The following is a 14,034-nucleotide window of genomic DNA, read 5'->3' on the forward strand; positions in this document are numbered from 1 at the left end:
GTTTGCAATGATGCCTTGTGATCACATACCATGTACCGACTGTGGACGCTGAAATGAGATTGCTCTATTGAATTTGAATATCTGGGTCTTCTTTTCTATCACACGCAAATGTTACAGTTCTCGTCTTTGGTAGAATTCCATGTTATAACATGTAACGACAAATAACTCTACATTTACATACATCTATTCATTTAACCTATGGGTTAGTTATGACATTCCTATAATGTATCACTAAATATTTATGTAACATTTATTCATGCAAAGTAGGCCACTATTTGCCGATGTTTATGCTGCACCCACCTAATTACCTTCGCCAAGAAGGTTATATTTTGGGTAGCGTGTGTATGTTTGTTTCTATGTCTGTAGAAGACCACCATAACTCAAGAACGCCTGGATGGATTGTATTGATATTCGGTATGTGGGTAGGTCTTGTTGAAACCTAAAAACGATTAGATTTTGGGCCCCCTAGCGGCTAGTTATGGTACTGCAGCGAAGCTTCCTGGTTTGATATTTTGAGTTCTGGACATGCTGCGGCAATGATTTTTAAGTGGTGGATAGCTCTTAATGCCAAGAGTAAGTGGCATAGGTTTGGGCCCCCTAGCGGCTTGTTTTGGAACTGCAGGGCAGGTTTAGTGTCAGATTTTGAAAGGGAATAACTCAAGAAGGGGTTGACGGATTGTCATGATTTTTGGTATATACATAGCTTAAGTGATGCTTCATATAATTATTTATTGATTATGCAAATCGGAATCTAATTTGCATAATTAATTAAGACATCATCAAAACACGCTCAGTTCCATTATAGGACCATTACAACGTGTGACATTTGTAACTGAGGAAGAGAAGACTATTGATAGATATGTTATGAAAATAGAGACCTAATTTGCATAATTAATGAGGAAATGCTATAATGTCATTGTGGCAATTGACGGGATCTTTTTACTTGTGGCATTTGGAAGTTATATTTATATGTAATACATACGCTGCAATCTTGAAATTTGTTCATTAATCATGCAAAGTTGGTAGTATATTACATGAATTCGTGTAGATCTCTGTCCAAGCAACAAGTACTTACATGTACAGGCACCAAATCATGAAAATTCGTCGTTTTTTCCTTCAGTTATCCTCATTACAGAAACGCCCGTGTAGACATAGAACAACATTTAACTAAGATGTCCCCAGGTTTAGAACTAGCTGCTGGTGGTCCCCGTAATGCAAGCGGGTAGATTGAGCTAGGAAGATCTAGCGGTACATTGCCTGATCTGCGTTGCCTCCTCTCCACCAGATCAAATGGAAGACTTAAACTAATTACAAAGGTCCGGCCAGGTAGTTAGTGATTGCCTGCATAAGGGAGCATGCTTGACACACATTTCACCACTTGTCATTTTAGACTCAACAGTAAATGAATTGAAAAATATCTATCATCAAGCCTCTAAAATTAATTCCCGAGCACTTCTTCATTCCTAGAGTCTAGACCAAAGCATAACTCGAAAATTATAGGAACGACTTTAACCATATGAATTGTACATTATATGCAAAACAATGGGAAAGGACGTCATTACTCGAAACATTAGGACCCGGTAATGTCATACTATCACCATTCAGTCACCATAGAGACAGACTTTAACTTACATTAAAACTCTTAAAACGAGCTTGTAATGAATGATTGGGATGTACAAAGTGTGTTCCTTGATCTTGCTATAGGTCCTGCTTTCTAATGGGGTCAATAAAGGTCCAGAAGCAGGCTTAAACTAAGCCTCCCTCTAACTAAGTTGTCTGTAGTGCTGGAAACCCCGTCGTTATTGGCAGACATGCATACATTCGGTGAGTAATTGTGATACGTTTCTACATATCACACTGTCAGAAGGTCAGCCCAACTGGGAACAATTTTTTACCATCCGCACGATATGCATTGGACCTTGGCGTTTTTTGCAGATGGGTAATTCTTCACACAAATTGATAACAGAGAATAGCTTAACTAAATTTAGGTTATATAAGAAATACGACAATAGCTGTTTACGTGCATCAATCAACCAGTCGGGATGTGCCGACCATCGTTAATTCACAAATTTCCAAAGCCTCGGCTTTCTTCACACGTCTACCTCAAATCTGGCATTCTCCAGTGTAATCATTTATTCAACTTGTTTCTGAACCTTTGGTCCTTTTATACTTTACTCCATTTACAGCGGCTTATTCAAGGATGTTGATCCTGTCAGTCGCTCCCAGCTCTGGAGGTGTAGCTGAAATGTAATTACAGTTTCCTGATGAGCGAGCCTCCTGTGACCGGTCCCTCAGTGCCGTCAGTACCGAACTGAGGAATGATTACTCCGTTAATTTTGGCGCAACTCGACAAGGTGACGTTCAAGGCAAGATATGCGAAAGGATTCCGACTTTTATACCTGGCTTTAGTCAGATTACATCTCATCAGAGGTTCGAGACGACAAGCTTATCTACTGATGTGTGATTGCGCATGAAACGGACAGGTTCATGCCATCTGTCATGGCGTCCTCGTGTTTGTAAATGTGACAGTGACAAACAACTACATCTAACATGTTACTTTGGTCTTGGTTACCCGACCGACCCTTGCATAAACCTACCAACCCCGTCCTTTTTTGGGGGGTCAACCGCCGGCAAGGGACTGAATCATCGATCTTGGTCCCCAGTTCCACCTGGACGACACTCTCACGGCGCTCTGGTGGCAGCTAGACCAGCTTTCTGCCATCGTGGCGCTTTCGCGGCGATGAGGCAAATTTGCCATCGCAGTGAGAGCGCCGTGAGAGCCCCCTCCTAGTGGAATGGGGGTATTACAGATGAAAAAGTTGTATAGTCGCTTTCCAACCTATTCTCGTTTCTGTCACAATACTCAATAGATTGTTAATCTACAATTCTATAATATCAGTATGATTGAAATATGATGCTGGAAATACCAGTGTAGTGGTCATGGGAAACGCAACATTAGGGCCTTACAAACTAATAAGGCAAGTTTTGACCCGACATGTATTTGGTCTTTTGTTACGACATCTTGTAAACCCTACATACATCTGGTGACTTTATCATTGACACATGCCTCTGTAGTTCATTTGATACATCTCAGATTTGCAAGTGTATTAGAATGGCCATGCGACATGGAGATACTAGTATGTAGCAGAGTGTCGAAAATCTTTATTTCTCGGGGAAAAGTGCCTGACTTTGATAGTTTGACATCTGTTGAGACCCCATCATGTATTGGATAAGATCGGAGTTCACTGTGCTCATCCGGTATTAAGAGGTATGGCACTGAAACGCACTAATGTACAATTATATCATCCCCCTTGCGAGACGGCAGCATCCACGACCACTACATAATAGACATATAATCCCCTGAGCCAGGGTGCTCTGGGACTAATGGATTCCAGATATGCCTGACGTGAATGAGATGAAATGTACCGCGCAAATACAGATGACTGATAAACGCTTCAGCCTGCAAGTCATCCGTTCGCTTCTGCACGTTTTGAGAACTTGCAAATTCCATTTGACTTTTGACAGCCTCTGGAGACACCGCGCCACTAGATGACGCAAAGTAATTAGTTTACAACTTGTGTGACCTCAGTATTTTAAAGGGTTTAAGACAGTTACGACACATTTTCTTACTTTCCTGGAAGGCTTTTGTGTTATCACGACTCACTGCTCAGGTGTAGAGAAAAGCCTCTTTTCCGGGAAAAATACCACAGTCAATGCGCGCGATCATCTATAACATTAAGCTTGTATGGCCTACGGGTATGTGTACGTGTGAACGACGTTAAGACAGGTCTTATCGATTAGAAAAAGAAGGAAACAGACTAGTGTATTTACAATTCCTTTACTTTGGATGTAACTTTTTTTCATACACGAGAAACGTTCATATCTGATGTTAAACATAAAACATGACGTTGACTGTCATTTGTAGCCCACCTGGCTTCACAAAATATCATACCAAAACAACTGTAACAAACGTTACCATTGTTCGATGCTGTCTACGTTATCTTTCTGACCTGGTGCAAAAAAGCTGCCCACTTTTTAAATGTCCCTAGGGAGGTCCATAATGATGTAACCAATCTCACTCTCGTGGCAGGGTATTATCATTCTCTCTGAGGAACCTCTCCTTTGAACTGCTCCAGACTTTTCTGCATCTTACAGTCTGTGGCCAGGTGGGGCCTAGGTGTTTCTACAGGTTGTCTCTCCACCTGGCCAGGCGCATGGCCTCCCTCAGCGTCTCCTCCATTCTCTCGGAGTCCACTACGTGACCCATAGCGTCCACCTATGGATGAAACCAATACTGTAAATCATTTCGAAGAAAAAAAGGGAAGGTGTACTGGTGTAACAGACGTTACGTTTGTTACCTGCCCTGCAATACATAACCAATAGGTAAAAAATAATAAGTTGCCACTTTTTGGCTATGGTTAAAAGAGGTATTTTCCTAAACAACCAGGATGTTTTGACTGAAAAATGAGCAGATTTATTTTTCGACCAAAAAAATCGCTATTTTTTTACATTTCAATGAGAACGATTGTACACGGTGTACACACAGTATACTGCACAGTTGGTCGAGCAAGAATATGTCATCATCATTTATAAGAGTTCAATTGTACATGTAGCTTTTCTCTGGCTTGCAGCATACACTGCTCGTGGATGACAATTCCGGATCATCAATTTCAAGCGGTCACGGATAGGAGACTACTCTTCTTATTTAACATAAGTGAGCAACGTAGGGATAAGTATAATAAATAATACTTCTGACGCAAGAACATAAAAGAGTGTGCATTAATAAAAGGCTTTCTGGCGACAGATGTCTCAAGATTGGCGTCTAAATGATCACCTTTCCCAAGTAACTGACGTCTTTTTCATAAAGGAGTCGTTCTCAGCCTCTGTGGCTCTGACAAGCTCTGACGTCACAAGGGGTGTGTTCTTCAAACCGAGCTGCTCATAACAGGACGCGCAACGGCCCACACAGTTTCTCTCTGTCGTTGCGCTCATCGTATATCGCGTGTGTTCCGTATACATCTCCTGATAGTAGAAGACAAAGGGTTGATTGCTGACTGAATGGTGAGGTTTTGACTTGTTCTTAGTGTCTGTCATTTGTGACCAATAACTTTTCTGTGTTGTGGCTCTTACTTGATGTGCATTTAATAGTAACTCTTATATCTTCGTGATTTGTATTCTGTTCCACTTGTTTTGTTTTGATAGCCAGTATGGCAAGTTATTCTTAGCTCATGATTAATTGAGGTTTACTGGTTCTTATGTCAGCTACTACAAAATTTACTACCCATGATTTTAAGACGATTTTCGTCTCTGGCTTATAAAAGCTTTCTTTCAAGACAACTGTCTGAGTTGTTTCAAAGGCTTTGAATAAAACCATATAGACTAGCTTTAAAATCCGATCTTATATGGATATTCAGTGAGCTGTAAAATATTTATCAGATTTTACGAAAAGCACAGACCAGCCAGCGCCAGCGCGGCACAGATGAATATATGGTTACGCACCAAGTAATACTACACTGTTTATGCATCTACCTTTTACTTTAATGCCCCCGAATGACATCTTCGATAGCAGTACTACTCTAAGTTTCTTTGCGGATAAGATAGCTTAAAAGCCTATTAATATGTATTTTCATGATTGTACGATTGTACAGTATAAAGGCTTTGGCAAAGAAAAGTAGCGATTATATGCTGGGACAGATCAGATTCAGATTTCATCTCAGCTTAATCATCCTGTAAAATCATTAATAATGTTCTTAATCATCGGAAATAATGGTAGAAATGTAAGCCTAAGGTCTTTACCATTGAGAGATTTAGCTTGGTTTCGAATTATGAGACAAATACGTGGGCTGACATCTAGGGGATTTACGTCATATTTTTTCTCGGATTGCATGTATGCCTTTTATAGTGTTGCACAAACATGTTGGCTGTCTAGTCTCTACCAGACTCCGGATCGCTGAAAAAAATCGTAGAAATGGAACGAATAAAGGAGTAAGCCGCCAGAGAAATATAGCTGGGTAGGGAACAGCACGCCATCGCGAGCTGTTACCTGGCCGGTTATATTCCTCTCTATTTGTTCCATTTCTACGATTTTCCAGCGATCCGGAGTCTGGTAGAGACTATGACTATTGGCTGCCACTTCTGGCTTCACCGCGTTCTGGCCTGATAAAAAAAAAACTTACGGATGACTAATAAGGCAATGACCGATATTGCGTTGTCAAAGCATATATCTGATACTAATTTGCGGACCTGGTCGTACTAATTGAATTTTGCACTTTGAAATTTGTTATTCAATAGGAAATGGTATTAATTTTTAATTGGTGGTTTGATGTCTAAATGTATGTGCTTTTATTTCTTGTGAGGTGCTTCGGGTGAATTCTTAGAGGACCGACCGATTAATCAGATGTTTTTGACTACAACAGCAACGTGTAGTCTCCCTGTGGTTAGCAGTTCCGTTCTTCTGTATCCAAATCAGTCACACAATAATGCAAACTTTACTTGGCAACATAACAGGACAATTGTGTGATTTGACGTTTCATGACAGGTTAGTGCTTTAGGTTACCAAGTATTCACGATACGCTAAACCTTTTGCGTACTTATGGGAAACACCGTTCGCAGGAACCTTGTTACTACAGCATACGCCCTGTCATACCCAAACCGGACATGGCTACATCCTCTACAAGCTCTATGGATGTCAGATTTGAGATTTGCTTGTACCAGTCCGTAATATTTCTAGGAAAGACGGACAGCTAGTTACCTCCATGAAATGTCATGGAGGTTATATTTTCTGTTATGTGTCTCTGTCTGTGTAAAAGATTACTCAAGAACGGCTGAATGGATTGGTTTCATACTTGTTGTGTTGGTGGAGTGTGATGAAAGCTCGAATCGATGAGATTTTGGGCGCCGTATCTGTCGTTATAATCGATGTAATAATATCAGAAATCACCCCTATATCTGCGATATATTGGAACAGGCATCGTGCTTTAAGTGTTTGTTAATGGGCTTAGCTCCAAGCAGATAGTGAGGTGATTTGTATGACACCTGTTTGGGGAACCCCGAGTTTTTTTAATATGATAATTAGTTTTATTTATGTCTGCTTAGGATATCATGGAGATGTGAAGCGTAAGTATAATTGTAAGAAGTTGAGGTACATTTAACGGTAATGCTTAACAGGTATGGATGTCTCACATACTGTACTGCTGATTTGAGTGACATGGTGATTAAAATGCCATTAGGTCCTCTCATCTTAGATGGGTTGGGTGTCAGAAGTTTTATGGGCTATACAGATGTTCTGATTTCGTTACGATAAGGGACAGTTGCTAGTTGTCTCTTTCGTAGCCAATGGTACTTGTTTTTAGCAGACGGGGTTGGCGCCAAGTATTCATCTTACAGATGGTGTAGGGCTGTCAGAGGAAAGTGTGCATCTCGTTTTTGTACCGTGTGAACAGCTGATGTTATGACATATTGGTGGAAAATCAAATCACCATCTGACTAAAGTTGTCCACATCCCTTCTTTTTCCTGAGTTTCCCAACTTCCTCCCACCACACCGCTCTGAGGCACATAGTCGAACCTCAATAATGCTGACAACCTTAGACAGTTTAAATGCCAAACATCAAGCTTAAGGAACACCACGCTACCATATGCCGTCGACCTCTCAAACGCACATTACACAATTCAGTGTCACATTTTAATAATTACTAATCAGATGGACATCCTCTGTGCCATTAAATAAATACACCACTACTTTCCCATAACATTTATAACCATTACTCTCAAATGCAACCGACTATAAACATATATACCATCCACAAAAAAGCAATAAATATTTCATGGAGGTATGAGGTCCCCAAACTCTAGTTTTTTTTTAATTTTTATCTTAGGTTTTTTTTGGGGGGGGAGGGGGTGGCTGGCTTATGATATTAGTTACCTGTTCGTCCATTAGGTTGTTTGGGACATATCATTCACACTCTGAACATCTTCAGTAACTCCTCTAGCTCCATCTACTGTGCTGCTGTTCTACGGAGCCTTGAGGCGTAGTTGTTTGTACAGAAATCTTAGATATATTCAATATCTACAACATCTATAGACCGAGATAGAAATAGAAATGACAACTGGTATTGGACTTATACATCAGTTTATTGTTTTGTTCCATGTCGTGTTACAAGTAACGGAATCGAATACATATTGGTTTTTACACATCATGGTTTGTCAGTTATAGTTTTGTCACGACGTTTGTAATTCCTTTACATACCTTCAAGATCTCGATAGTTGCACTTTGCATTATTGGCGCGACGTGCTTAATATGCATCTTTACCTTCCTGTGTATGGCTTAAATTAGACAAATGTGTAACGAACGTAATACTTCTGAAATCGATTCCGCTACAAAACACGTAAAACAGGAAACAGCAGACAGGACGTGCTCCAAGTTATGACGTGAATCCTTAGGGAAATCTGACGCTCCCCGCCCGTACAATATGATTTCCGTGTTATTTGACTACTTGATTGCTTGTAACCTTGGTTTCCAGATACATTATTTGATGTCTGTGAAGATAAACACAGGGAAGATGAGCTTTGATAATTGAGAACAACTACTGTATTCCGTCTGGATCAAACAGTTCGCCAGCTGGCCTGCCAGCGGGAACCCTGCGAGTCAAACAGGTCAAACAGGCACTAACCTATCAATTACCGGGGCCCACAGTGATGCTTACATACTATCTATGACATTATTTATTTCTATTCCCGTCATGATTTTTGTATCGGGTTATAATTTACTAAATACACTCGCACTTATAACTTCATCCTGTGACAATTTCCCACTGATTACTAGTATATATATACTGTGAGACGTTGATGTTAAGAAGAATCAATTTACACCTTTTAGCAAACGATACTTAACTTACGTCGGAGGGTTGATTGCACTGTGTGGAATAACGTTCTTGTCAGTCAGAAGCCTTTGCTTACCTATCGAATGTATCTCATTAGGAGTGACAACTTGCACCGTTCTGTGCAACACTCCATTGCTAGATGTCGGGCAAGTTTCCAGGAACTCATCATATAGTTGTATAGAATAGATGTTTGATAGATGTTTCGAGGATCCGGTCTCCCCTCCTTAAGTTTTGGGTGACGCATTAAACAACACAGATAGACAACAATTGCTCCCAAACAATTAGTGGAAGTTGACAGAAAATGTAAGCTGCAGTTGGAGGCAGCCTTGGACTGCATGCCAGACCTGGCTATATTGCACTGAATGACTTGCAGCCCTGTTACCCATCTATGACATGTTCTTAGATCCATTTATCAAGGAGAAAGAAACCCTCTGAGTGATTCAATGGCAGTACAAATAGGTGATCCGGCGTGCACCCCTCCAGTAATTAAAGTGGCCTCCCATCAAAGGCAGGTGATTGGGGACAAGATATTAGTATCTAGAGGTAATAGGCAACTACAACAAAAAATTTCCTTGACAAGTGATTGAATTGTAATTCCTTGTTGTTTCATCATATGTTGCAGGAATGAAGGATTTGACAGCTGCTGGCGTCCCTAGCGTGCCGTAATCAGTGGGTATCGCTGCTGACTGGCGACGGTATAATCTGGTTCCAGGTTCAGGAGTCACGGGATACGCCAAAAACTGCCGTACGTTTCGTCGCCCTATCTGACAAAAAATCTTAAGCTATAGAAAAATACAAAGGACACTGTCACTGCTACGACAAGACCGAACTGCAACAGGAAGCAGAGAACCATGAACGCGAGTAATGTGACGTTCCCGCCGACTGGCATCGCCGCACCTCAGGGTGGTGCCGGGCCGATCGTCATCCTGGTCCTATCCCTGTTCACGGTCTTTACCATCGCCGGAAACCTGCTGGTCATCGCAGTTGTGTACAGGGACAGAAAACTCCGGACAGTTACAAACTACCTCATTGTATCCCTGGCCTTCGCGGACTTACTCATCGGGAGCCTGGTCATGCCCTTCGGCATCTCCCTGGAAGTTACGGGAGGGGAGTGGCTGTTCGGGAGGTTGTGGTGCGACATTTGGCACTCACTGGACGTGATGGGCAGTACGGCGTCCATACTCAACCTCTGTGCAATCTCGCTGGACAGGTACTGGGCCATAACCGATCCGGTGTTGTACCCCTGCCGGGTGACAGTAGGACGAGCCCGTCTGATGATCGCCTTAGTTTGGCTGTGCTCGTCGGCAATCTCCTTCCCAGCCATCGCGTGGTGGCAGGCGGTGGGCGACCCGGGCTCCCCCGACCACCTGTGCCTCTTCACGTCAGACACTACTTACCTAGCCACCTCCTCGTGCGTCTCCTTCTACGCACCTCTCCTCATCATGCTCTTCACCTACTACAGGATTTACAGAATCGCCGCCCGCCAGAGAAAGAGCCTCATGCAGGGTGTGAAAGTGTTCGATGCTGACGGGAAAGACGGGGAGAGTTTTTCCTTACGTGTCCATCGCGGCGGCGGCACCGGGAGGAAAGAGTCGCTGGTGCCCTACAACGGGGCTGTGTCGAACGGCGAAAGACTCTCACAGGCCGCGAACGACAAGAAACTGCGACAGATCAAAATTGCCAAGAGGTTGCAGAAGTTTACAAAAGAACACAAGGCGGCGAAGACACTGTCTATAGTGATCGGCGTCTTCATTCTCTGCTGGCTGCCCTTCTTCGTGCTCAACATCATCATCAGCGCATGCTCTTTCCAGTGTATCGACGGAGTGGACTTCCTCTACGCGATATTTACCTGGCTCGGCTACGTCAACTCGGGATTCAACCCTATCATCTACGCATGCTCCAGCATGGAGTTCCGTAGGGCGTTTGCTAAAACCCTGTGTCAGTACTGCCCCAAAGGACTGTGCAAGCGCAGAAACTTCCCCGGACATTCTGTCCGGTCGGCCTTGGCCACGGTCACAGTAGAGATGCTCCAAGGTGGTCACAACGAGGAAATGACGAACAGTTCCGCGCGAAGGTACCACCGGAGGACCACCATATGACTATCTATTAAGAACAATAACAACAGAGAAACAAAGCTGGGTATGTCAAAGTTATCGACAGTGTAGAATCAGTGTGTACCTTGTAACTACAATTTGCAGATCTAGAGTTCTCCGCAACCAATACATCTAGCACAAGTCTAATTCGTATGATGTATTGACATCATAAAACTTTGTTTCGAGAATACTAATTGTTTATGTTTCAATTGCGATCCATTTCTCCTTCCTCTTCTTTCTGTACGGCTATGCCGACTGTTTTCTCGGTTTCTTTTATAGAGGTATCGTATGTATAGCTCTGAACGATCTTGTAGTAGACCGCTGACACAGGTTTGATACTTATTTCATTACACCAGACATAATTACTGTTTTAACGGTTTTATTGAAAGCGACGATATGTATGTTCTTATTGGTAATAACAGCGCCTTAGTTTTGAAATTTGATTGAAGTGACACGTAATTGGCCAATCTTGTACCAAATGATTTTTCATAGTCGTTGTCATAATGTGTAAATGTTACAGACGTGTCATCGGGGCAACAGGATAGATCTATGTTATAAAAAGGGACTTTTTGCAATATCCGACAATACCATTTGTTAACAACATGATAATGAAAGGTGACAATGGCTAGAAGCGTACACCAACTCCGTGACGTGGTGTTTCAGTCCGGCAGCTGTGTGGTTATAGTGTGTCAGATGTATATGTCTGTACGATTTTCGTAAACATAGCACAGACTTTCCCAGGTGTTCATGGGATGTTAGATAACTGTGTACAGGATTATAGCCTAAGATTGGATATTTCAATGTGGATCGTTGACAAAGTTCTGCATGCTTATTTAGGATTTTTGTGAGCTGTAAGAAAACGAGGGAAATCACATTGTGGAAGAAATCGTTGCTTGCACTGCGGAATATATGACGTGAAGAAACCCCATGTAATTTTCAGACATAAGTGTTCATGACATACACCAGTAGGCGTACTAATGATGTTGGCCTCGATGAAAAGTTGGATCTCTCCCCGTGAAAGTGAAGTCACGTGTGCATTAGATTTTCTACACGCGCCTTGACAATCTAATTTGGCGGGCCCGATGTTCAGAAAACTGACGGCAACTTGGGAACAGATTCAGAATACAGTTAGAAAAGCCTAATATGGCAATGGTGTGGGGATAGGAGCGAGTGAGACAAGCTTATTTTTGTTCGTTAATCTAGTGTCACGATGTCAATGACCTACGACCAAAATTGCTGATTGTCTGATCAGCATAAGGCCTACTTATTGGTGTATTATGTCCTTTAAAGCTAGCAGACGTCGTGGGGAGCTATTTTCCTGCTGTGTGACGCCATGTTGAAAGAAAACGAATCATCGAATGATACAACGCAATGTGCATAAATTTATTGTGGAGTGAAGTGGGTATGGGCGATGAGTAACATAAAAAGATGAGAGATTACAATACGACACTAAACTTTCTTCCAAAGGTATATATGGATCAAATTTTCAACTGCTGTCGCCTTCTTCAGGATCAATGATGGTCAGTCACTTCCAAACGTAAACTCTCGATCGAAAGTTACAAACACGCGACCTTATTGGCACGTGATCTTGCGTATGCGTGACGTCAGCAATTGGTCAAACGTGTAAAGAATTTTACATCGCCCGCCGTTTTGTTAGGTGATGGCTGGGAACGGTGCTTCTAGCGTTCCTAGCAGGCTCTACGAGTCAGGTTTTTCTTCAGGTATATCAGTTCTTCGTGGCACTCGGATTCTTGTAACTAGGCCTCCTTGGCTCAGCCCTAAGCAATAGGAAATTATATGTCATTACACAAGAAAAACAGCCGACTTGCTAAAGGAGGCCAATTAGCCAATGGTAATGGCCTGACTATTATAAAAATCAAGTCAATTACCTTGCATATTTCAAAGCTTGGGATGGATAGCTACCATATGTGCACAGCTGGTACTGCATGGGGTTAACCTACTTTCTGTGTCGGTAATCAGGGTTTGTACAGGACGAGGTACATGGCAATGTTGTTTGCTGTTCAAAGCTCAGCGTGTAAATACTACAGATGTAAAAATTTATGTCCTACAGATATTCTATGTGTTAAGATGTATGTGTTATTTCAAGGATGTAACATCCCATTAACTGTAGTTTTTTGTACATTTTGCTAATGTCACCCAGAAATAGAAACCAGGAAAGGAAAGTTCAAGGAACTGGAATAGAAAATTGATTTCGTCTCTTGTGCCATCGAATAGAATAGAACTTCCAAACGATCTGTGTACACGAGCTCACATCGTCACCCGTCAAATATCTCTACGTTTTATTTCTGATGTTATGTATGTACAATAATGGTGAATTTTGTATGAAATGTTTATACTGATACCAGATGTAAATGTATGTGAGTACAAACTGTGTACATTTGTTCATCGTGTTGTTTGACTTCACGTACTTCTGAAGATAGGCTGGGATTCAGTTCAACTGTCTCCATGTTCAACAGGTGGCGTGCACGTGTCTTCATTGGTCTAAAATTTGATTGGCGGCTTGTGGCTTGAGCACCGTCGCTATGGTAACTGCCCATTAGTTGTTCTCAGAGGCGACAAGCAAAGCAGTCACGCGGCTTCAGTAGATTGAGGGCCGACCTTTCATTAACTGAACTGAAATAATGCTACGTCCCAACATGCGTTGTTATCAGTACTCTTTGTTGTGTATAAAGCACATCAAACAATAATTTCCTTTGACTTTAGAATTCCATCTGATATTTGCCTCCTTCACTGGCTTCTCTGAGGGCGTAAGTTGTTGGGGGGGGGGGGGGGGGTTCTTTTCCGGACAGTAAAATGAGAGGCGATTCCCGATTTTCCACCCGGAAAACCGGAGAAGAAAAAATGCCGGGAAACTAAAAATCCCACCACTTGGGGCGAAATATAAAAACTTCCCCGGATATTTTCCTTAACCGGGATACTGGATTTTCCTTTCCCGCCATGTTTTCTTTTCCCGGTTTCCCGGGTAAAAAACGCGAAACCACGGCCCCCCCCAAAGACCCCAAAAAAAAACACCCCCCCCCCCCAAAAAATTAAACCCATA

General features: G+C 42.2%; 1 protein-coding gene across 1 annotated transcript in view; it reads left to right on the forward strand.

The window, feature by feature from the left end:
- LOC118414934 (dopamine receptor 2-like) overlaps positions 1-13,730 on the forward strand; it is an 18,475-nt gene extending 4,745 nt beyond the window's left edge. Inside the window, exon 2 of the mRNA XM_035819271.1 lies at positions 9,503-13,730. Within this exon, the coding sequence (XP_035675164.1) occupies positions 9,732-10,979 (1,248 nt within the window). The 5' untranslated portion in view covers positions 9,503-9,731 and the 3' untranslated portion in view covers positions 10,980-13,730. The remainder of the gene's footprint in view (positions 1-9,502) is intronic.
- Positions 13,731-14,034: the final 304 nt, after the last annotated feature.

Source organism: Branchiostoma floridae, chromosome 4 (assembly GCF_000003815.2).
Source record: "Branchiostoma floridae strain S238N-H82 chromosome 4, Bfl_VNyyK, whole genome shotgun sequence".
NCBI lineage: Eukaryota > Metazoa > Chordata > Leptocardii > Amphioxiformes > Branchiostomatidae > Branchiostoma > Branchiostoma floridae.